At 42.2% G+C, this 26964-nt stretch overlaps 1 protein-coding gene across 1 annotated transcript in view; it reads right to left on the bottom strand.

Moving 5' to 3' along the window:
• Positions 1 to 348: 348 nt before the first annotated feature.
• The window catches only part of LOC138283491 (transient receptor potential cation channel subfamily V member 1-like), a 366031-nt gene continuing 339415 nt past the window's right edge, over positions 349 to 26964 (bottom strand). Inside the window, exons 14-15 of the mRNA XM_069221435.1 lie at positions 1913 to 2028; positions 349 to 679 (exon numbers count right to left, since the gene is read on the bottom strand). Coding sequence (XP_069077536.1) covers positions 522 to 679; positions 1913 to 2028 — 274 coding nt within the window. The 3' untranslated portion in view covers positions 349 to 521. The remainder of the gene's footprint in view (positions 680 to 1912; positions 2029 to 26964) is intronic.

Here is a 26964-nt window from a genome sequence, read left to right as displayed (position 1 = left end):
AGAAGTCAAAATGTTGGGAACCACTAGTGTACATGAAAGACATAATCTACTGGAACCCCACAAACAAACCTCTTGCTTTTAAAAGCCTGCATCACAAGTTAGCACCTGGTAGGTTATAAATCCTCCTCTTGCTACTATGCCAAGTTCACCGGCTCAGCATGATACAGCTATTTACAATGTTCTGACCTGCCAGCACTGCAATAAGAAACAAGGCCTGAAATCAATAATTGTATGGGTTGTAGAGGCAAACAATTAAAAAGTGAGGTTCTTTTATTTTCCGAAAGTCTGCTTGCCTCTTACATTTTCAGTAAATTGATAAGCATTTATGTGGGGATCCATACGAAAAAAAAAAAAAAAGGCATTGCATCAAAGGAAAATTTAGAACAGCAATGTTTAGATGCACAACTCTCAGAATTCCAGATCACTTGAGTAAAAAGCCTAAGTGACAGCCAATAAACTTGGGTCAAGCAAAAGATGGACATGTTGCCTCGATCTTCAGATTGTTGGCAAATACAATATGTTTACACCGTCTTAGCGAGGTGGGCCATCTGTGCTGTGTTGTCGTCTGGCTCAGAAGTTGATAGCTCAGGGTTTAAATCGACTTCCTCCTGTAGTGTTTCTGCCTTTGCTCGGTGGTTTAAGTCTCTTACATACGGAACCAGATTTCGCCAACTTTTCCCTGCAATGTATATAGGGAAGGTGCTGTTAAGTATAACTGAGAAAGCATGGTGTGACCTTCTTCTGTATACTCTTTTTCTACTGTATGCACTTTGTCTCTCCTGCAGCACATTAGCCATTCTCATGCAGCCTCTTCTGTTATCAACCTTAGGTTGCAGGCATACTGTTCAGCCAAGTACGAAGGTATGGAAACTTTTTTCGTCTTGCAGCTTCTATCATCAAATGCTTACTTTCCAGTAAATCCTATTCCTCCATTCCTGGATGCACCAAGACTTACTTACATTTTGTGCTCTTGAACTTGCCTCAAACTTGTCCCCCATGTATTTTTCTAGAACAGCAAACATACACTGATAAGCTCTGTTACACCATTTTTAGACATACCCTAATGGTAGCCTATGAATGCACTAACATTCCTTGCACCCTAACGCGTTTTTTTAAATGAAGGCTGGTTGAGTGAACTGAACAAATGTATTGAGAGATATCAAGAATAAACCCTTTTAAACTGCAGCTTTATTGAACTAAGTCTAGTCAACATCTTAAGACAGGGGTGGCATTCACAAGACATTCTTAACTAGGAGAGGGTGATTACACAACTTTAAAAACGTACATTCACAGTCACAAATGCTATTTAAAATAAAATAGAAATACTTCATTTAAGAACAAAAAATCTATCTAGAAATTGTTCGCTATTAAAACTCCACAATTGTCCACCCATATGATGCCAAACCATCTTCATGATCAACAATATAAATATACTTTATGTATGTCTTTACGTAGTCCAAGAGCAATTAGGAAGTTTTTGCTATCAGAGGTATCACCTGAAGCTTGGAATGTTTTACAGTAGCTCTTTTTCACATTTGGTCCCTTATGTGCTAACACCATTACAGTGCAAAATGTGAAATGTGCAGCAGAATTGATAATGATGAGTCAGCATGGGAAGCTAGCATGGCGATGCAATGGCGGCCATCTTTGAGAGGTGACCAGTAGCATCCTGTTTCTGCCTTTAGATTTTTCCTTGTGCAGAGACAAAGGGAGGCTAGCTAGGCTTTATGTCAGGAGACTCCTTGGAACCACTTCTTGCTCTAACTGCAATCACATCAATACCACTACACCGAAAAGAAAAGAGAAACATTTTCATTTAATTTCAGGCACATATTGGCATGAACAAAAAAGAATGAAAAAAATCTTTCGGAAAGGACAAAAAAGAAAACTGTATATTCCCCTCTTTCCTCACCTCTGGAAGGTCGTACACTGGCACTGAGTGTACGTTTAATCCCATCACATTCCCCTGGGTCCTCATTGATTATACCCAGATTGGTGTTCCAGGTGGTCCAGTTTACTTCATCCACTCTGAAAGGACATGAAATAAGACCTCAACCAAACTGCGGTTCAAATAAAAAAAACTATGAAGATCATTAACAGTTAAGTAATTAGAGCTGAATTTACTGAAGAGTTTTATAGATTTGAAGAATGCAGCACACAGAAGTAGCAAATCATCATTATTTAATGATTGTTTATGTGCAGGAAGAGACACCTTCCTGCACATAAACAATCAATAATGGCATTTCGCTCTTTCTATGTGTGCTAAACAATGTAGCACACATAGATAAAGCAAAAACAAGGGGAAATAAAAGTATTTCTCTTCGTTGCTCCACTCAAATGCCATCACTGGGGTTATGTTTTGGTGCTGCCTCAGGTTTACTATTTCTTGTAAATCTGGGGCAGTGTGAAAAGCAATGGGTGTTGCGTGGAAACACCCACAGCAACACCCATTGCATGCCCCTCTGCCGCAGAAAACTGCACCCAGGGGCCCATATCTACAAGGCAGCATTATGCCATACAAAGTGGCTTAGCGCTGCCTTAGAAATTTGGAAAAAGGCATAGTGCCACTGAAGTGTCGCTGAAAGTAACTCTCCGGTGGTGCTAGGGGCTTGTAAATGAGTCCCTAAGTGAGGACAGATATAGCACTTAAAGCTTTAGATTTCCACCTGCCAACCCCCTTGATGGCTTCTGGGAGCAAGCCTAAGGCTGCCGCTGAGGTTGCAGCCCCAATGTTCCATAAAAAAGGATCGTTGACAATACTCAGTGTCATTTTAGTACTCAAAACTGAGCACTCAGCTACTATGCAGGTAGATGATACAGCAGGGTGCTTTCTGTTTAAAAAAGTATGTCGTAGTTGGACTCTTGGTCTAGGCAAGACTGCTGGTTTAAGGATGGTAGTACTTATGTTTGTAGGTGACTATGCCAATCCTACAACAAAACACAACTGTCGTCCCGGCTCACTAGCAGCACCTCACCAAAATCCCCAACTGGTTAAAGGTGATTTGTGGCAGCCTTTACGAATGGACTCAAAAGCGGGACATCTCAGAGAGTGTTGTGGTTAAATGGAGATTACCCCTTTCTCACATTAACAACATGTCTCAATCACACACAGGAAATGAAGAAGATGCAGTAAAGTTTCAATAATATTTATTTCATCAAAACTGTAATCTGCGATAAGTTGCATGGGCTGCAATGATAAGGATAATGAACAGTGCAAGGAACAGAATGGTAAATACAAGAGTCATTAACACAAAACCCCCCACCATCTTGCAATATCATTCGATATCATGATGTTTCGATATGTCCTAATACCCTAGCATGTCGCCCTAACCCCTAACCTAGAAGAGAGCTAGATATGTTAAACCTCAATCTGCCAATGCCATGTCCATGAGAAGGGCCTCCAACCCTCGATACCTTGGAATGAGGTCTCTAGCTCAAACTCCGCAGGAACACGAAGACTGGGTCAGTGTCATTGCGACGTGCTGCAGCGACAGCAGCGATGGCATATAGTTGGAATTTCTCTCCCTATCTGATAAAGTGAGGAGTGTATATACAGATCTGCTTGGACCCCTAACATAGGTTTGTTCCCAAACAATAGATAGCACGGTGTACTTGGGATGGTAATTAGTAAAAACAATTCCCTTGAAAGCGTGACGAGGGAAAATGCCTAATCCTAACACCTCCAGTTTATTTGTATTTGATGCCTGATCTTGACGCCTTACCCCAGGGGCACAGATAAGAAAAATCAAAACATGGGCCTAAGTCAAAACAAGGCAGCCATCTTAAAAGAATTAAATAAATAAATGCGTTAAAAAAGAGCAAGCTAAGTAGGGTAAAAGTCACTGGGTGACGGGGGCACGAGTCTGCAAGCCAATGGCTGAGCTAACTCCTGTATCCCTATTAAAACAAACAAACTAGAATTCACCCTAGTACACATATCCTTCTAAGTCTCATTGACTAACAGATGCACCTGCAGAGTCCTGTGCTCACTTATAAATGCAGTGCATAGATTATTGTAGTAATGATATAGCTATTAATAAATCGGCAGATGTACTTGTGCACCCACTGTCACACCCAGAGACACACTCTCATATACACTCTCACACCCAGAGATACCACCTAACACCCACTCACACAAACACACACACACACACACACACACAGACACTCCCACACCCACTCTGACACACAGATACATACTCTCAAAAGCACTGTCACACCCAGACAGGAAACAATACTACCTAATTCAAACTGACACTAGCCAGATAAGGTGGAAATGTGTTCAAGAAGAAATACAAAATTTGCTAAAATCTGCTAAAGAAGATGGAGAAGTATAAGAGGAGAAGTGCTATAATTAAGCGGAAGCAGCTTATTGAAAGTATAGTAGACAAAGCATTTGTTTTAAAAATAGGAAAGTTTTTATCCTAATAGTGAACAGAATGAAGACACCAGACAAAACAGTACTATGCATAAGCAAACAATATTAAGAAAAGGCGTATTAACAAAAGTAATTTTTGTACAGTATTTAGAGGTGAATGGATGCACAGATCTAACACAGAACCATTGTTAAATGAAGAGAGCTACTTGCAAGAGAATACATTAGTGGATGCAGTTGACACAAATGGTCTTTGCTATGAAGTAAAGGATGGTGCTTCCATAGAAAAAGTAGTGATAGTTCCTAGCAATGTAGAACAAGTGATAGGTGAAGAAGTACAAGGAATGCGTAAACAAGCTCCTGTATACAAGTGGAGGTGTAGCAGTATTTGTACTAGCCATCAAGTATCACCTGATAAATTCAAAACTTTCCTACGAGAATTTTCATGAAGAAGTCTTAAGCAGAAAGTGAAGATGCTTCAAGAATTACATCCATGCAAAGTTAGAAAGTACACTACCTTACAAGGCCATTCTTTGGCATGTCTTTCGAATAAAGTGTGCAAAAGCACTTTTCATCACTTTAGAACATAGCGGTGTATAATTCAAAAATGCACAATTTTATTAGGAGACTTTGGGCCACATGTATCAAATGTTTTGGCATTACAAACAATGTAAATCACTAAATTCCACCGTTTGTGAATGCAAAAGTGCCTTTCCAAAAGTATGAAAGGCATTGTCAGTCCCATTTTAGGGGAATTACAGTCCCAAATAGTGATTCCCTAAAAGCAATTGCGATTCTCTAGGAATCGCTATCAGGGATTCACTATTTTGTTACATACCATTTTGCATTCCCTAAATAGCGATTTCTTAAAATTTGCTATTTAGGGAATGCAAAATGGAATTTTGATACATCTGGCCCTTTATTATGTAAAACACTTGCTTTATGTTTAGGAGATTTGAATAGAGGTCTGTTACATGGTAGTGTGGCAGAAGTTGAGAAAGTTTCTGAAGACATTCAGTGCTGTTTCTTTGGTCCTGAAGACGATAATACAGAAAATGAGGAGGTAGTGACAAGAGATGTAGTTATAGCGAACATAGAGATTAGTAATGAAAAATGTGCAAAGGAGGTAGCAAAGTTCAATGCGCTGTGTTCTGAGAAACCTGAGTATGTTTGTATTTGTTGTTGTCGCACTCACTACAAAAATCAAACTCGGCAGTTGTATTTTCTAAAACTGAGCAAGATAATGATGAATGGCCGGAATTTTGTGCATATCTGGTTGTAGAAGAATGTTTTGATATAGACAGAAAGGAAAGAGTATGTAAGTATTGTTATGAGAAACTAAAGGATAATAAAATAATAGCTAGCGCAATTCATAATAGATTAGAATTGGTAGCAATGCCACAAGACGTTGTGTATGAATCAATTCTAATACAAACTGTTCATCTATTTCTAGCAATTGTTTGAATGGAGCCAAAAACAAGAAAACTTCCACCAACAGAACTACAAAACAGACTGAAGTAAGAGTTGGATGTTGAGAAGGATGTAGATGAACCACTCATTATCCTAGTAAATTGAGTGCTCACAAAAAGTAAACAAATCTGGCAAGAGTTTGTTGATGTGAATGAAGTAAAAAACCCACATTATTCTTAAAAGAAAATAACGTTTTTTTTACAAAAATGTTGACATTATTGGAGAAGTAAGTTGTATCGATGATTAAGCACTACAATCAAGTGGACAAATAGAAAAAGTGGATAAGCAGAAATCAGAAGAAATATAAGCACTACAGTACTCATCTACTTCATTCAAAAGAAGCTGTTGGGAAAGCTATTGATTTGTTTCAAGTGAAACAAGCTAGAGGAGCTGCAATAAGTGTGTGGGGAAAAGGTTTAGAAGCTTACTGTTTTCCACAACTATTTCCCACAGATGACTGACCTGTACAAATACCAGCAGCTGACTACAGGTCAACAAGACTCTATTTAGAGAACCCTAAGTTTCAGCAATGTATTCCCTATATATTACATTTGCTATCTGAGAGTGACTTGTCAGGACTGTCTCATGCTGTGAATCATATTCTTAAAAAGGAGTCAATCTGCAAAATCTTTCCGCAAGGGAGTTTGTTGATAAAATACAAGGTAAGGATGAAACTTTGGAGTACAATTTAATTAATTTGATGGCATGTCTACGTAGGATTAATGATTCCTGGTACTGTCATCATGGAGAACTTAATTGCATGCTCCAAAACGTAGGTCCACCTACTTAGTTTGTAACACTTAGTTGTGCAGAGTGTGCTTGGGATGATTTACTAGAATTGCTAAGAGAAGCAAACTCTAACACTAAGGAAATCTATTTGAAGACAGCAGGAGAACTTTGGTCTTTGGATCCTACTAATATTCGTAGATACCTCAATCACAAGTTTCAAGCGATGCTGGGTTTTATATGCAATAGAGCAAATCCTCCTCTTGGAGAAGCTACAGATTTTTTGGGTAGAAAAGAATACCAGTCAAGATGTGCTCATCATATACGCATGCTCCTAGGGATAAAAGATGCACCAAAATTTGGAACTGATACTGATAAGAGCATATTGTGTTTCATAGAACAGTATGTTACATGCACCATTTCAGATGAGAATACGGACAGAAGCCTAAAAACAGAAAGTTCTACGCTTCCAAACACATAGATGTGGGAAGTATTGCCACCGAAGATACAGATATAAAGGAAAATTTTGTGCAAAATGTCATTTTGGATTTCCAAGGCCTATCATTTCTAGAAGAAGAGTGAACAGCTTTTTGTCTGCAGTGAGGCATACTCTGACAAGAAAATCACCTAAAAATACATATAGGTGGTCATTTAGACATAGGCGGTAAAAACCTCCTACCGCCGCAGTGACGGCCACCCAAATACCTCCAGTGCGGCTACATCCGTATGCCATTTTATGAGCACAAGAAGGGCGGAAATTCGGCAGTGTTCATGGTGGTGGATGGGGTAAGGTGGCACTGCTACCACCAGCACCGCCATGCCAGTAGAATGCTGCCAGCCATATTATGACCGGTAATACGGCCTGTGGTGTTCTGCTGGCGGGGCGCTGCTGGCAGTAGCAGTACCCCTTCCCGGTTCCTGCCAGAAGATCTCCTTGCTCAAGGTAAGTTGGGCTTCCAACAGGGGACGGGGGTAGGAGGGCGGGGGTGTTGTTTGTGTCTGAAGTGTGCATGAATGTGTGAGTGTGTATGTGAATGCGGCTGTGTGTGTTGTTTGCTTGGTTGTATACGTGTGAGCGAATGCATGTAAGAATGGTGAAGTGAGTGCGTGTTTGTGATTGTTGTAAGAATGTGTGTGAGCATATCCAAATGTATATGTGAATGAATGCATGTATGCCAGTGTGAGTGATTGGGTGTGTACATGGTGCGTGTCTGCAGGTGTGTATGTGTATGGGGGGCGGGAGTGTCTGAGGATCGGAGAGGGTGGGAGGGTGTTTGGATGGGGGGGCTGGGGGATGTCAGGTGAGTGTTGGAGGGTGGGGGAGCCACTTACCAGTGACAGGGAAAGTATTCCCTGTCACTGGTAGGGCCTACCGCCATGGTTTTCGTGGCATTGCTAACGCCACCAAAACCCTGGTGGTAGGCAGGCTCATAATGCTGCCAGCTGTACTAAACCAGCCGCCGGGCTGGAGAGTGACATCTCCGGCTGGAGGCTGATACCGCAGTATGAGTGGAAAAGTGGCGGGTTGGCTGCAGCCAACTCGCCATTCTCATAATGTGGCAGTATGTACCGCCAGCCTGTTGGCAGTACTACCTCCACATTTACACTCATCTCGGGGTCATAATGACCCCCATAATCTGAAAAGATCAGAGGCCTCTAACTATATTAATGACTACAATCCTGTCATTCTGAATTTATGGAATGCAAATATGGACATACAGTTTGTTGCTGATAATTCTATTGCTGTTGCTCTGTATGTCACTTCATACATAACAAAATCAGAGAAAACAGAGATGAAGGAAACGTGGGAGGAGATTTCAGTAGAGAAATCTCTTTCGAATAAATTATACAGTTTCAGCTTGAAAATGCTCTCGCATAGGGAGATAAGCTCATTTGAGTTCTGTAATAGATTGAGCTCAACTAGCTTGTTTTTCAAAATCTAGGGGCATTGTTTGGGTTAATCTAGATCGTGCCAATACACAAAACAGAGTTTTGAAATCTTACCCAGAAATTCAGGCCCATATTTATGAAAAGTTTCCGCTGCCTTTTGCCTCATTTTTTTTAATGCAAAAGTGGCGCTAACTTGACTCCATATTTATATTTTGACGCTATATCCATCTTAATCAAAATATTGGAGTTAGCGTCATTTTTAGGAAGTGCCAACAGAGCCTGCGTCTAATTGTGACAATGAGATGAAATTTAGGTGTTCCCTTCCTAAAAAATTACACTAGCCCTCTAGCGCCATATTTCCCTCCTGAAGTAAAAACGATGCATACCGAGGAAGCAGACCACAAAAATGGTGCTAAGTCTGATTAGCGTCAAAATTTAACACCTGGTCAGACCAGGCATTAAAAAGAGGCCCACACACCACCACTCAAAGAAAAAACACAGAAGGAACATTTGCAACCTCCAGGACAACATGGAAGTGGTACGGCTCCAGCTTGGCATATGCCACAGACGTCAACGAAAGCAGCAGGTCCCTCCACTGCAGCAACCCCAAGCACCATCACAGCAGACACAAAGGCATTGCAGAAGGCAGGGGAGGATCTTCAAACAGCGGACAACCATCCTTGGCCTCAGGGCACAAGATGTCATCAAGATGTACCGACTGAACCGGTAGTCCATTGTATGCCTACTCACAACAAGGGTACAAACTCCCACTACTATTTCACCCAGGATAAAACTCCTCACTGTCCTTCATATGCTGGTGTCTGGATCTTTTCAGATAAAGGGCAGACAAGTAGCTGGTATGTCCCAGCCATCCTTCTTGGTCCTCCTACCTAAGGTCTTGGACGCTATCATACGCCTCATACCCCCACCACATCTGCTCTCCAAACATCCAGCATCTGCAGCAGAAAACCAAGCAAGGTTTCTACCAAATTGCTGGGTTCCCGCATGTGCTGGGTGCAATGGACTGCACCCATGTGCAACTGGTGCCACCTACAGCAATGGAAAATCTATATAGGAACTGCAAGCACACCCATTTAATTGATGTGCAGGCCACTGTGGACCACCGTGGGCTCTTCACTAACATCCTAGCAAAATATCCCTGCATTACCCATGATGCCTACGTATTACACCATTCCACTATCAACAAGCAGTTCCAGGATGGGCAATATGGCAATGATCTACTCATAGGTAAGCCACCATACCAGTCATAACACACCCAACACACCAATTGTGTAGGACAAACAAGACATAGATCACATGAAATACACATGGGCAGGTAAACAGAGATGTACAGGTAACAACAGATATGCAATATGAGACAATATACTGCAATCATTGCACATCACAAACACATACACCCACATGTACATAACACATCCACAACCTGACTGGCACACCACGTGTGGACAGGTAGAGCAATGTCCCCTTTGCATACAGAAGCTTTCCACAAACCACTACAAGTATCTACTAGTTGACAACTAAGGACAGATCCCACACACATTACAGTAAACAAAGAATAGTTCAGATATATCAATGGTGTAGGCAATGGCCTTTTAAAGAAAGTCACACATAGGCATAGTTCCACATAAATCATGGTGTACCAGCCTCTGGCAGCACCTATATCAAATGCCACCCAAGTGGTGTCATTACCAACTACATATCATCTGCACATACCTGACATACCTGAAGTGTGCACATACACCTGTCTGCTGCATTGTGTTGCACACATACGAATGCAAATTAACCTGACATGAAAGACCATGGGGCAGGATCATGAGAAATGGGGCAGCACCTGCTCCAGTGCCACCTCACATGTGTCCCTTAGCGCCCCCTAACACCACTATATCTGTTCCGTATACTAGAAATGATCCACAATGGCGAAGAGTTTGTGCAAAACTGTAAAGATCATGGATGTCATAGTAGGACTCAGCAGGGGTATAGAGGACATGCCTGGCGTTACATGCATCATACTAAAGGACACATGTGAAAAAATAGGTGTGCCTCCCCCAAAGCCTGCACTGTCCATGTGTTGAAAGTGTCTGTGATAAATCATGTATTGGAAGCTAGGAGACACTACTGTACCAAATTAGATCATCCTATAAATGTGTGATACACACCCTCGTACACTTGATGGCTGGCACCATCACCTGCCGCAAAGGGTAACTAAGTGTTGCACTGCATGCGTAGTGCCACATGGTAAAATGGAGGGCACAGTTTGTCTTTTGATGGCTAACATGGTGTCTCTACATCTGACATTGTGGTGCAAGGAGGTGATAGGTTCCATCCAACAATAGGACAGTGCCTCAAATATGGACTGCACAACACATTTTTGCAAAAGTATAACCATCAATTTGGAATCAATAAGAAAATTCCCAAGTCCTTGAGCCACTACACAAGATTGACGTGTCCATCAAAACAGTCCAATGAAACCATTTCACAAGAACAGGAACATACACTATACCACAAGCAAGTCTGAGTCACCACTCCACCTACAACTAACAACTGCCATGGAATATTCCAAACCACTATCAAGCTTTACCAACACATCTTCTCTCATTTCTTTGCAGCTGATCAAGGTTACGCCAGACAGCCATGCGTAATGACTCCATTTGCCAAATAAAGGGCACAGAAGAACATGCAATGTGGTGGAGAGGACATTTGGGCTTTTGAAGTCAAGGTTCAGGTGCTTGGCCCTGACAGGAGGAAGCCTCTTGTATGCCCCACCACCGGTATGTAAGATCATACTGGCATGTGCAATCCTCCATAACATATGTGTCAGAACAAATGTTCCCTGGGATGAAATCCCCAGAGGATAATGATGGAACAGCTAACTTGGAGGGGGAACACCAGTACACTGCTGCAGGAGTTCGCAGTAAACTCCACATAGTAGATAACTTCTATACATATGACTGGACTATCAACATTACATTAAAAATAGCACAGATAAAATACTTTGCACCTGATTCTCCCGGGACTACTCATTACCCACTACATATACCATTGTAATGTGACTCAAACCTCAGGGAACAGGTAAGAAACACAATAGTTACAAGTATGGTAGCAACATCATTTGTGATGTAAGAGGGTCTACTGCCTCTATCTCACATTTCAGTAACACACTATTTACGGGCATGTGACTCCTGAAGGCCTAGATCCATGCACCACTACATAGATCATGCCATCAAATGGGCAATGTGCTAATTTCTATCCCATTCCCCCCAACAACACCACGCCTAACAGGATGCATGCACGAGGGGCACACATAAGGTAGGAGCTGTGATCAAATGGTGTTTAGGTAATGTCAGAACTGAACACTGTCACATCTCAGGGTGATTGCAGCTTTGCCTGCACTGTGCATGTGTGACAAGGGAGGACATCATTGGTAACCATGGACCTTCAGTAATTGTACAGGGATTGTAACCAATGTTAGAGGTAGGATTTTGTCCTGGCACTGCCATTGGGCACAGCCCTGACACATGGTGGACTGTATCTCACTTATGGCACACACATGTTGGCTGTGTAATGCACTATGGGTTTCCAGACAAATTAAGCAACTATGGGTGCAGAATTACTATCCAAACACATGACCCATTGTCAGGATCTAAGACTTAAATGGGACAATGCACCACCAAATAATTGTCTGGGTGGAATGTAGGCAGAGTGTGTTACACTCCCTATGTACATAAGATGCACACTTTTCACAAAAATCTGCTGTCTTGACACATGCCTACGGCAAATCCAAATAAACATGAGAAGACTGAAATACGGGTGTATGTCCTAGGTAGCAAAGGGTTTGCTAGTACAAACAGTGCTTGACATGTGTCAGCATGTTTACCTAGTATGCTCTTTATAACAACATCACACAGCACATAGCAGTACCACTCATTATCACTCACATGACAGAACAAGTGCAAGTTAGCAACAATAACAAATTATCCCATACATGCTTTGGGCTTGAATATCGCAACCATGTGTGGGATGTGCAACTAAGTCCAGCAATGTTCAAAAATGTGAAACTATCAACATATGTTGCATTTGGCTAATGAAAATATCACCACTGAGATTATTGCACACCTCAACATCATTCAGTCATGGTAAGAGTTACCTATGTTGTGGCATGCTGGAAGAAATGCATACCTGTTCAACGGAGGATGTGGATGGACAACTGAGAGATACCCACAGATACTTGTAAATACAACATGGGAGGTCACTTGGAGACAACACAAGTGCTGTGGCAGGTGTAATGTCATGTGTACATGGCACTCATTACATCTCACAAATACAGTCAATGGGATGGTAACTATCATGTAGCCAGTAGTAGAAGATGTGTACATCTACAAATTAAAAAAGTCAGATGTTGCATCATGTCCATGTATGACAAGGCAATGTTGCTGTAGAACATGTGCACAAAGTGCAAGCAGCCTAAAGAATGGGAGCAATGTAAGAGACAATACATACCTTACCAGTAATGTGGGAAAACATGGAGAAGGAACACACATAAACCAATACTGACTGTACAACACATCAATGTATACATGTCAACATTCAACATATGTACAGAGAGGGTGGCCAGCTCAGTACATAATCCAGTCATTTTTCCCAATACCATAACCCGGTATTTGCCCATTGCATGCCAACATGACAGTCGGCAGTAACAGACAAAACCATCTGTATCCTGGCACATTCCCAAAATAGACGTCACAACAGATATACAACCCCTAAACAAGCTGTCCATGGAAAAAACTAAGAACATCAAATGATGAGACATGTCCCACACATGCAAGTACCCAGTCCTCTGTACATGAGAGGGCAAGCTGACATCAAGTACTGCAGAGGAAAATGTGATATCCTGGTCTGTTTGATCACAATTGTGCATATGTCTGTCTGCAGGGGAGTGTGCATTGTTCTGCTGAGTAGCAATCATGAAGATACTAGATCTCTGCTCAAAAAACCCTAACACCGCTGCTCTGGCTACATAAACATATGACATTGTCAGGGGCCTCATGCATGTGCACAGGGCGCTGAGTAAACTGGAGTTCTTGAAACCTACCGCTTCACATGCAACCATAAGTTTATGTTGCCATACAAACTCGCACATTAGTGATGATGAGTAGGCTGCCATCTATACCAGACTGCAACACTGCTACACAGTGGCATGCTATTGTATGTGACAATTATAACAAACATGATGTGGACACATGAGAGTGCCTAGTTGATGGCATGCACACATATACCACATATCTCAGCACACATGTACCACTGTAATGGCTCAGGCATGGTAATGTGTATGGATTCTGAACAAAAGGCAACCTAGCACAAACGTAAGGGCATAGGTACCACAAGATCAGTGACTTTACAAAATGACCTTCACATGTGTTCCGAAATACAGAAAGATAGGTGGCAATGATGTGACTACACATGCATTTGTCAAATGCCAACATGTGTCAATAGAGGAAGATAGTAATGTGAGGTTTCATATCCCATGAACACACCACTGTGGTCATATGTTACAGAAATGACATTTTGAATGTCTTTACACACACACGGCATATACCAACATTCAGTAACACATGTATACATACCATCTCCTGCGACTAAGATGCATGGGAAACTATGGGGGTTATTCTAACTTTGGAGGAGGTGTTAATCCGTCCCAAAAGTGACGGAAAAGTGACGGATTTACCACCAGCCGTATTACGAGTCCATTATATCCTATGGAACTCGTAATACGGCTGGTGGTATATCCGTCACTTTACCGTCACTTTTGGGACGGATTAACACTCCTCCAAAGTTAGAATAACCCCCTATATGTCACAAGTGTAGCAGAGCATCATGAAGTAAAAAGCAACAACACACCACAGAATGGACACACATGCACACGTAAATTGCTAGGGGTACTGTGATGTCAACCCAGTCCTAGTCACCTGCATCCTCAGGGTACAAACTGTCATGGCTGTAACATGCCTTACTATGTTTTGGACATAGGCCATCATAGATTTAGTGTTGTTGGTATGTGTATATTTGTATATCAGCCATAACAATGTAGTACTCCCACATATTAGTATTCAAACACATATGTACACCCATAGTACACATATGAAAACATGTATGTGGACACAGTGTAGCTACACATGCACAAGGTATGAGTAAACACATGCAGCAGACTCATAAACAAACATATATTCAACATACCAATGTCACCGTTATGATATGACTGGATAGTTACACACATGTAGCCATACCATATATTCAACATTGTTGCATAGCCCATGTGACATGGTAAGTGAATATGGGTACACTCAAGGTCTACATTGCAAAATTCCATACATTCCAGTCATACGTCAAACGCTTCAAATCTACACACTAGCCCCTGAGCGTGTATCACACATTCACAGGCCTTTTTCAGGCACCATGGTGAAAAATCAACGCATGACCGTCATGCGTCAAAAAAATAGACACAAACGCCTAAACCTCAGACTTTTCTCCACAGGTAAAAGACCCTGAATTAATTCAAAAACAAAAATCCACTATGTGTCTAACGTTTCCATTTCAAGAATGCACCTCTTTCAAAGAAAGAACTGCTATAACTGGAGAAAGAACAAATATTGAATCTTACAGCAATTGATAAAATGGAACACCAAGGAGTGACAATATTGTTGAATGAAAATCTACAGTCAATATTGGATTCTTTGGAGAAGTTTGTTTCCAAACTGTGGAATTAGAAAAGTGTCTACGTGTTTGTAAGAACCGTAAGGTGATTTTGCATCGCAATTTAAATGCTGAAGAAGGATTAGTTATTGGAGCCGTTTGTAAAATAATTGATTTCATTTTGTCAGGAGCCTGCTAAGATTTCTAAACGACAAAGGGTTAATACGATTCAGACCATCAAGCAGAAGGCTCTGCCAAAGGGAAATGAGCCAGTGTTGGTTCTCTCCCAGGACATTTTGAAAGACATGATAAAAGATGTGATAAATGTTGCTCTGGACTCCAAATTAAAGAGTGTTAGGGACTAACTGAACTAGAACTCAAGAAGCTCAGTGACTGGAGGCATGTTTGGGGGAAAGGCTTGCAACCTTATGATTTGTGTTCTATGAGATCTAATGTCATGACTAGATGCCCACACTCGGGTCAGTAAGTAGTTACCGAGGCCCCCCAGTTACGCAGCCAGTCCCCTGGGTGTATTCAGCCAGAAGTTGAAGGCAGGATCTCTAGTGCTAGTAATGGAATTCATGTGGGCCCTAGTCAACAAATGTCCAACAATCCCTTAACATCTGTATCTGTGGCTAGGCCACAAGGTCTAAGGTTATCTAAGACTCCAATGAACAAGGAGTCAGGCCCTGAGAACATGGCCCCTAGATATGAGCAAATTGATATTTGGCCCCTCATCCCACCAGAGTGTACTCCTTACATTATTATATTAGAAAATGTCCCACCCCTGTCCATGGCTAAGTCGCATGCATCCCTTTCAAACAAGGTCTTACATTGACTATAGAAGCACACTGGTTGGTTTCATGACTTTTCTACCTGAAGGGTCTCCTGGATCGGGCCAACACGGAAAGCTTCACAGCGTGATTGTATAATTGTGAATTTTAAAATGCCATGTTTAGTTTGGTCCTTACTACACTCACTTAATCAGCCCACCCCAATAAGTGGGGTATTAGAGCTCTTATTTTGTTTTTTTTCTACCCCCATATAGCAATGAGGCCGGTCCCTATCGTTAGTAAACTTGTCCATCAAGGACCAGGGCAGGCCGTGGTAGTTAACTATTCCAATATCACCGTCCCTGCCTCTAATAGGTTTTTTGCACTGGCCTCTTTGAAGCAATTGGATTGACTACCCTCCTCAGGGGTGCAACTAGGTACTAAAGCTAACCATTCCACTTTGTACCCAACTGTTCGGCGGCAACCGCAGGAGGTCTCACTTTGTCAGCCACTAAGAGAAGATTTGCCACTAGAGGGGGCTTTTTAATTAATTTCTGGGAACGTGGCAGGTCTTCGTATAAAACTGGTGGCCTCAGACTGGTTGAATTTAGTAAGCCGTTATCGAGTAATTTGCTGCCAAGAGACATGGTTGATGGATTCCCGCATGTGGATGGTTTTATTACATACTATGTGTCGTCTATTCTGTCTAACTCAGGTTGTGCTAAAGGAGGCTTGGTGACATTTATCGCTACATCTTTAAAGTAAAGTATCAGAATTGGCCACCTCCCCACATTATCAGTTGCTTCTGTTTTCTCTCCATAAGCCTTTTTGCTACTGGTCAATTACTATCATAATATATTTGACCCCACAGTAACAAAGATTGTGGATGGGCTGGAGGAAGCCTTGCACAAGACCGTGAATGACCTCCGGGGGAGGTTTTGATTTTGTGGGTAGGTGATTTTAATATTGATTTTTTTGGCAATAGTTCTTCGTCAATATGTGCCATTTGCGATGAATTTGATATTATGCTTAAACATTTTAAACACACCCCCTATGGCGAAGCATCAAACAGACTGTCCCTTGCTAACGACTTGGTATTCACACAATCATACGGGACAGTGGGTTAACCCAAGTGTCATTCACTGATTTGGGGCGGGTTCCATTATAGATCACATTCTAATTTCAAAGGAGCTGCTATCAGTTTTGGTAGCGTGTAAAACATTGGCCTCATGTATAAGTGACCATAACCCTTTATCACTGGAACTTAAAAAAATAGTTTTATTTTGTGCTGTTCAGAAAATGCTGCAATTTCCCATTAGTTTTAATAGGAAAAAGGGATAAGCATTCACTGGGGGAAAATAGATAAGGAGGCTTTTCATAATGATTTACGGGTATATAAGCAATACATGATAAATCGGATCCTCCAGGAGGATCCTCACCCCTCCATTGTTACTAATGCGTTCACTTCTCCTACATAATATATGGCAGATAAATTGACTAGAACAGCTAGTAACATGAGGACCAGCCCAAGGTGGTTTGACAGTGCCTGTACTAAAGCTGATAAAGCAGATAGCGTGGTATAGTGAAGGCTAGGAAAACATATAAAGAAGTAACTCTAAGAAGGAAGGCTGAGATGAAAAAAAAGGCTTGGGAGGACTTAAGAACTGCTAATGAGAATAAAGACTTGTGGGCATTTTGGCAAGTTGTGAACTCCCAGAAACTTACGGGAGAATCAACCCCTAAGGTTAAGTGTGTGGTTCCCAAGGAGGACTGGGTGGCCCATTTCTCAAACTTTTTTGGACCTAAAGGGAAGCCTGACATTCTTATTGATAAGGCTGTAGGCATTATGGACCATTCTTCCAATATGGAATTGCATCGTTCAATCATGGTAGCTGATGTTATTTTAGCATTTGAAAGTTGCCCTGCAAGAAGGTTCCAGGCCTGGACTGAATCCCCATGGATGTTTTTACGTCTAAGCCACAGTTTTGACCTTTAGTAAACAACCAGCTGAGAAGTGCTATTCTCGGTCCCTTGGTCCAAACATGGAAAGAGGCCACAGTTGTCCCCATTTTTAAAAAGAGATATAAAAGACAACCTCAATGCTATTGGCCGATCTCGCTTTTGGATAGCATGGTCAAGATCCTGGGAAGGGTCATACTGGCAAAATTGGAAAGTTGGGTTGCTGAGAATCGGGGGCTTTCAGACCTACAGTTTGGGTTTCACCCAGATCTTGGCACAGTTGATCAGGCCTTAAACTTGTCTCTTATAGTCCAAAGGTATACTAAGTTCAAAAAAAGGCAATATCCGTCTTGCTTTTATGGACTTGACATGTGCATTTGACTCAGTGGATCGTTCTGAGGAATAATGTTACATTTAGCAATAGAAAGTGCAATTATTTCCCTGCTTCAAAGAGTGCATGCACATACTACAGCTAGAGTCCGTTACACAAGGCAAGGACACCTTGCTGAAGATTTTCTCTGGGGTAAGACAGGGCTGTGTCCTGGCACCATTTCTCTTTTTAATTGATATTAATGCCCTTGGAGATTACTTGGTTGGGGCTGGGAATGATATCCCTAAACTCAGCTCCCAGGAAATACCAGTATTACTTTGTGCAGATTATGCTGTCCTCATAGCGTGGACAGCTAATGGTCTCCAGTCTCTGCTAAATGCTTTTCACTCCTTTATGGGTAATTTAGGCCTAACAATTATTTGTATCATGTCATTTATAATTAAATTTGGACAAGATAGTTTTTCCTTGGAGGGGAAGAAATTAAGAAAACTCCTCATTTTTCGTATTTAGGCATCCCATTTCACGCTAATTTTAATTGGAGGTTTTCACTGAATATAAGGGTCTTGCAATTTCAAAATTCAATAGATGCAGTCTTTAGGTTTTTGCAAAGGTTGGGTCATAAATCGGTAAGTAAACTACTCAGTATATATAAGAGCAAATATATGTCTATTGGTATGTTTAGTGCAGGTATTTGGGGGTAAATTGTTGGTCGCCAGTTCTCAAACGTCTCTGGAGTCAACTGCTATGCCAATGTAGTTCTCAATGAACTATTCTCTTTACCTGTTCTAGTTCATGCAATTAAACAAAAAACGGTAAAAGAGTGTGCTCCACACTCTTTACCTTGTTAGAACCCATGTGTAGTGATAGAATTAAAACATATTCTGCATATCATATTAGAGATCTTTTGGATGTATGCACTGAATCTATACACTTCACATAAAACACTCAAATGATGAACAAGAATTCTTGATGGTCATACTTGGTACCTTAGAAGATGAGATGGTAGCTATTGAGAACCTATTTGGACTGAGTTACTCATGGCAACATAAATGTAAAAATGGTTTGTTTTCAGCAAAAACAGAAATAGATTCAGAACGATTTACCTGGTAAGCTCTATCAGCCTCTAAAACTGTCAATTTAGAAAATTGTTTAAAGATGCATCACAGGACAATACCTGCACAAAATGCAAGTCAGATGTGCTATCAACTTTGAACATAAGAAGAACTGGCAAGTACATCATCTTGATGCTACAGCGTTGCAATGCAGGTGGAACTAAATTAGAAATCCAAATTACAAATTTTAAAGCTAGACAAATCTCTATTTGTGGAAAAACATATACCTGTATAGCCAATATTTTTCATGAAGAACTAAATGTTACATCTGGACACTACACCATATACTTAAAAAATGAAACTGGATGGACAGACTATAATGATAGCAACCTCACATTCAAGCAGAGATTACTCTATAAACTACCAAATTCTTGCCTTCTGTTTCTTGAACCAAAGTTCTAACAAGGATTACTTTGTAAAAAGCAGAGTACTACGCTTGTGGGACTTCTAATACAACAAGTTAAGACATACGGTTTACCAGGGGTGATGTCTTCATCACAGATTTCACATTTTGAAAAGGACTTAGGGGGTTATTCCAACTTTGGAGGAAGTGGTAATCCGTCCCAAAAGTGACGGTAAAGTGACGGATATACCACCAGCCGTATTACGAGTCCATTATATCCTATGGAACTCGTAATACGGCTGGTGGTAAATCCATCACATTTGGGACGGATTACCACCTCCTCCAAAGTTGGAATAACCCCCTTAGTCTTGGACAAAAAAAAACAGAGATATAACTAAATTAAAACCTTACATTAGAAACTGCAAATCAGGACAAATATGTACTGAACTGAAAAATGTATACTGCTACATTTATGTTTCAAGAACAGCTCAAAACAACATGAGAAGATTTACACCATGGGTATACTCTATTCCTGTTTAATGGAAGAGCAGATTTAGTGACATCATGCGGCCTACCAAGGGGACTGTCTTTATATACTATTTCAGCTACTACTATGATTCATACACACCAATTGTATTCTAAAACTGTAATCCACATTATGTTATTTTAGAAATCTAGCTAAAACAGATAGTTAAATATTTGTAGTGAGTGTGATGCATAGTAATGTTAATTTGAAATAACTTACTTTGTACGTATGTTTTTTTTTACAGTCCCTATGACTATTCCCCCCCTCCCACTGTTCCGGGATGAGCATCTATACATACTTCCTTTCAAGTGCAAAAGTATAGAAGCTCAGAACAGTAGAAAAAGGAGCATACTATGGTTAAATATTATATATAATTGCTATACAATGATATCAACGTTTTTTTTTATTAACAATAACTTTTTTATTAGATTGTGAAGCTTTATTATATAAAAATGTTATGAAACTTTTTTCATACAGCATCCATTCATACAAGTTTGTACAAACAGTTAATAATAGTATAACAGCAATACATACCAAATGAACACACCCTAGCATAAATATATATATAAACTGACACACCTAGGCACACACTGATGCAGACACTTAGGGAGTCATTACGAGACTGGCGGTCACTTAACTGTCAGACTTGCAATGGCAAGCAGACTGCCGCCAATGTGGCGGTTAGAGCGCCACATTATGACCATGGCAGTCGTGCAGCGGTTGGACCACCAGCACCACCAGGATCAGAGATTGCGGTGGTTTGGCAGGTGCGGTGACCATAAACCGCCAGGGCAGCACAGCAAGCAGCGCTGCCCTGGGGATTACGACTTTGTTCTCTGCCAGCGATTTCAAGGCAGTAACACAGCCATGAAAAGGCTGGTGGAGAATGGGAGCAGAGGGCCCCAGGGGGGCCCCTGCACTGCCCATGCACTGTCCATGCATGTGATGATGCCCTTAGTCAACCAGCCACACAATGAGTCAGACACTGATACAGCACGGCACACACTGATGCATACACTGACACACCCAGTCTCACACTAATGACACACTGACATGCACTGATTCATCTACGCACACACTGATGGACACTCTGACATACCCACACTCATACACTGTTGCATACACTGACACACATAGGGGCACAATGATATATAGACTGACACACGCAGACACACACTGATGCGTACACTGACACACTGATGCATACACTGACACACCCTGGCACACACTGATGCACACACTGACACACCCAGCCACACACTGATGCATATACTGACACACCTAGGGACACACTAATGCATTCACTGACACCCCTGGGCCACATTGACGTATACACTGACACACCCAAGCACACACTGATGCACAAACTGAAACACACCCAAGCATACACTGATGCATTCACTTACACACCATGGGACACACTCATGCATGCAATGACACACCCAGGCACACACTGTTGCATACACTGACACACCTAGGGGCACATTGATGCACACACTGATGCACAAACTGACACACCCAGGGACACACTGATGCACACACTGACACACCCAGACACGCACTAATGCATACACTGACACACCTAGGACCACCTTGATGGATACACTGACACACCCAAGCACACACTGATGCACCCACTAACACATCTAGGGACACACTGATACATACACTAGCACAACCAGTCACACACTGATGCACACACTGACACACCCAGGCACACACTAATGCATACACTAACACACCTAGGGACACACTGATGCATACAATGACAAACCTAGGCACACACTGATGCACACACTGACACACCCAAGCACACGCTGATGCCTACACTGATATACCTAGGGACACACTGCTGCATATACTGATACACAATATTGCACACACTGACAAATACAAGCACACACAGATGCACTAGCTTACACCCCTAGGGACACACTCATGCATACACTGACACACTTGTCACACAGTGATGCACACACTGAACCACCCAGGCACACACTGATGCACTGACACACCCAAGGACACACTGATGCATACACCGACATGCCCAGGCACACAATGATGCATATACTGACACACCTAGGGGCACACTGATATATAGAGTGGCAAATGCAGGCACACACTGATGCATACACCTAGACACCTAGGCACACACGTATTCATACTCTGACACACCCAGGCACACACTGATACACACTGACACACCATGGCACACACTGATGCATACACTGACACACCCAGTGACACACTGTTGCATATACTGACACACCCAGGCACACACTGATGCACACACTGACCCACCTTCGCACACACTGGTGCATATACTGACACAGAGGGACACCCTAATGCACAAACTTACACAGCCAGATACACACTGATATATACACTAATACACACATACACTAACACATGCAGTACTATATCCAGTCCATAATAAAAACAAAGGCAGCTCTTTGTAGAAAACATGGCAGCTCTAAAAATAACCTTTTTTTAAAGGAAATTTAAGACAATTTGTTTTTGTTTTTTAAACAAACTTAAGAAAGAAAAACTGCAGAAAATAAAACTATATGCAAAAAGTTGCATATTGGAACAATTAGTGTTTTCTAACACTAAAATAAACAAAACAACTCAAAATTGGTGGCTGTTCACCACCTTCAACATTGTGATCATATCTTCATTTTTTTTAATGACATGTTCTTGGCACTTGCCACTATGAACAACCATGTCATTTAATTCATTGCATGTAGGAGCAACAGAGATGTTTAGAGGTGCTTGTCCAGAGTTGAGGTTGAAGGTGCAGGATCTGAAACATCAGTGACTGTCTCATCCTTCAAAGATAGGCACACTCATGGTAGCTTTTTTATGTGTTTCCACATTGAGAAGTGCCATAACTATATTTCTTGAGTGACCACCTGGAAAGCCACTTGCCCCACAGGTTGTATTGTACAGTTCTGATACAGGTTTTCTTATCACCAATGGGGACACTGAACCACATCCAGACAGCACTCTCCTTTCTTCCACTTCCTTCTTGATGTTCTTCCTCATCCTCTGGGGGTTGAGACTTGCTTAGACCAGCAGCTTCTGCCATTGTTTGTCAGGAGCTAAGACTTCAACCTCCTTCAGCAGCAGACAATGAAAAACTTACAGTATTAGAAGTGTTTTTTTGGAATGCTGGGTGTGGTTCATATGAGCCAATAGAAAGGCAGATTTATTTTGTCATTCACCCACTCCCCGGATTTTGTTGCTGCTCTGTGGATTCATTGTAATAATAAAATGCCTTATTAATACAGGAAAACATAAACAGAACCATTTAACACCTCTCAAACATGTTCATTCTTATTGTAGAATTTCATATAGAGGCTCCCATATACATAAAACATTTTTAAAAGAATCAGTGAATCCGCAGATCGGACTCCACGGATTTCTTTTTTAAACCATCATGTGATCAGAGTAAAAATCATAGAGCTCGGTCATGCGACATTCTCTAGATTTGCTGAAAATCCGAGGATCCCCAAAAAAATATGTACGTTGTAAATTATGTATTCTCTATTATTATTGTACCTATCAAATTGTTTTTCTTCCTTTATATTTTGGCCTCATTGTCTATACTTAGATTCCCATTTTTTAAAACAATTTGCTATATAAGGAACTAGCTTTTGTCACATTATTACTTATTTGTTAATCTAAGGTTTCAGAAGGGTAATAGTTAGGAAATACAATTAAAAAAACTTCTTAGAAATTCACTGAAAATAACAAAAGGTTACAGGGACTGAATAGTTAGGAAATGGAATTAAAAAAGCCTTAGAAATTCACTGAAAAAAACGAAGGTTTCCGGGACGTTATAGTTAGGCTCAGATTTCACTCACACAAAGCCATTGAAATTCGGCAGTTAATTCTGAGCTGACTATAACTCCCTCCTCCCCCCGCAATGCACTGCTTATAACCTCGCAAATTACATCACTCATGACATGGTCAGTGACATCACTCATGACATCATTGATGACATCTCAAATTACATCACTGATGACATTGCTAATGACATCATCCACAGAAACACGCACACACCCACTCACACACCCATAAAACCTCTCATAGACCCACTCACACACCCACTCAACCACTCATATTTACCCATTCACAGACCCATACAACTACTGTTACACACACTCACACAGCCACTCAACTATTCACTCACCCATACAGCCACTCACACACCCACTCACAGACCCATACAGTTATTGACACACCCACAAAACCACTCACACACTCACTCACAGACCCACTCAGCCACTCACACACCCATACAACCACTCACATACCCATTCACACACACGCACAGCTACTCACTCACCCTTACAGGTACTAACAGAGGTACTCACTCATCCATAGAGCCACTCACATATCCAATCACTTATCCACAAGACCACTTACATACCTATTCACACATAAGTACAATGATTTGTGAGCTCACTCACTCATCTATAGTCACTCAGATAAATACTTAGGCCCAGATTTACAAGAATCTGGAACATCAGTGCTTATGTGCCAGATTACTTGTGCACCTCCCCCCACCACCAGCTCACAACACCAAGGGTGCGCCGTATTTAGCATGGCACACGTTAGGCCAATAGCATGAAAAATGTTGATGCTATTGTGGCGCTTTGCTGCACTAGCATAAATAATGTTGACGCTAGTGCAGCAAAGTGCAAGGCGGCCCATTAATTTCAATGGGTGCATCCTTTTAATGTCTGCTTTGAGCACACCATTGTGGTACCAGCATTCACTTGGGGAAAAAGGTGAGTTTTCACCCCTTCGCTCCTCAAGCCGCCAACTCAGAAGTAGAGGCCGGACCGCCACTTTTTGCTTGGCAGTACAGCCCATCCAAATCTGCATGGCAGGAGGGGTATCTCGGGTTCTGCCTGCATCCACTTTGCCCTTTCCTACTGTTGGCGCAGGCGGTGTTTCTTGGCGGAGGCAGTGGTTCAAATGCAGGCTGTCAGCTATGGAGCTGCCAACATCTAAATACGCGGGGCAGACCGTCATGGCAGCGGATGGGTTTTCAGTAGAAAAGTAGCCGGCAGGACTCTTACCGCCAACATCTAAATCAGTCCCTTAGAATGTTAGCAATCTAGTTATTTACAATACTTTGGGGAGGCAGAGGTCAAGGGCACGGACTCAGATAGTTGAGGGTGCAGGGGCAACAAGTTATACAGGCTGGGCAGGTGGGAGGGGCAGTGGCAGAACAATGGACGATGGAATGCAGGGGAAAGGGAGACAGGGGTAACAAACCAACCATCCAGGAAAGGCAAAAGAGGCTTTGGCAATTTAACAGACCACGAATGGCAGAAGGAAGAGGCAGTGGCTGTACAACCATACATGCCAACAGACCTGATTTAGGCAGGAGACTCCTGATGTCTTTAAGTCCAAAGGGGTTTTATTTAATCTGTCTCCTGCCTACAACCTCCTCTTTTTCAATGTAAGTCAAAAGGGAAAATCAATTCCCCCGTTTTTTAAAATAAAATCTCTCTCTTACCAAGTTCAAAATGTAGGCAAGTGTAGTACATTGGATTGTGTAGGGCAGGAGGAATGAGATAGGAACAATGACTCGGATAATAGAGGGCAGTAAGGAGATGGGCAGGGGTACCAAACTGACCTTATATGACAAACATCAAGGGTTGCAGTAGCACAATACACCACACAGGGCATGCGGGATGGCAGTGCAGCACAATGGAGAATGGAAAGCAATAAGGAGGGGACAGGGTTATGCACATGGACAACAGAGAGCAGACAACTAAGAGGCAATGGCAGCGAGCTGGCCATACCGGACAGACAGAAAGGACAGTTGCAGCATAACGGACCATGAAGAGCAGTAGGGAGGGTGCAGGGGCATGACAACAGGACAAGGCAGGAGGGAAGGGATAGGGGCCTGCACATGGAAAACTGAGGGCATGGGGGCTTGGCAGGAGCAGCAAGCTGATCATGGAGGGCAGGCGGGATGGGCAGTGGAATCACAATACACCATGGAGAGCAACAGTGGACTATAATGGCATACACACAAACAATGGAGGGAAGGCGGGAGGGGATTAGGGGCAGCAAGCTGACCACACAGGGCAGGTGGGAGGGGGTGTGGTAGCACAGCAGAACATGCATGGCATGCAGGAGGGTTAATAGCAGTACAACGGCCATGGTGGGCAAGAGGGAGGGTGCAGGAGAATGCACAAAGGACCATGAAGAACAGAAGGGAGGGGCAGGGGATGGACAAAAACAAGAGAGGGCATGGAAGGAAGCTTCACAACAGATCAGGCGGGGCAGGCAGGAGGAGCAACAGCAGCACAACAGAGCATGGAGAGCGAAGGAGAGTGGCAGCAAAATGGACCAAGGAGAACAGGAGGGAGGGGATAGGGGCATGGACACGCAGAATGGAGGTGGCCGGAACAGGTGGCAGCCGTCTGACGATGCTAGGCAGGTAGGAGGAGCAGTGACAGCTCATCAGAACACTCAGAGTAGATAGAAGGTGCAGTGGCAGGTCTTTGGAACATCGAGGGCAAATTAGAGGGAGCAGGGGCATGGACACAGACATCGGAGGGTATGGAAGGAGGGTAGAATCAGCTAGCTAAGCACAGAGGCTAAGCAGGAGGGCAATGATGGAACACAGAATTGGGCAACGGAGGGCAGGAGGAGTGGGCATGGATATCAAGCTAAAAGGAGGACAGTGGCAGCCCATCGGACCATGCATGGCAGGAGTGTGGGG

The sequence above is a fragment of the Pleurodeles waltl genome, chromosome 3_1, assembly GCF_031143425.1.
Source record: "Pleurodeles waltl isolate 20211129_DDA chromosome 3_1, aPleWal1.hap1.20221129, whole genome shotgun sequence".
Classification (NCBI taxonomy): domain Eukaryota; kingdom Metazoa; phylum Chordata; class Amphibia; order Caudata; family Salamandridae; genus Pleurodeles; species Pleurodeles waltl.
Note: the sequence above shows the minus strand (reverse complement) of the source record. Positions and strands in the feature narration are given on the sequence as shown.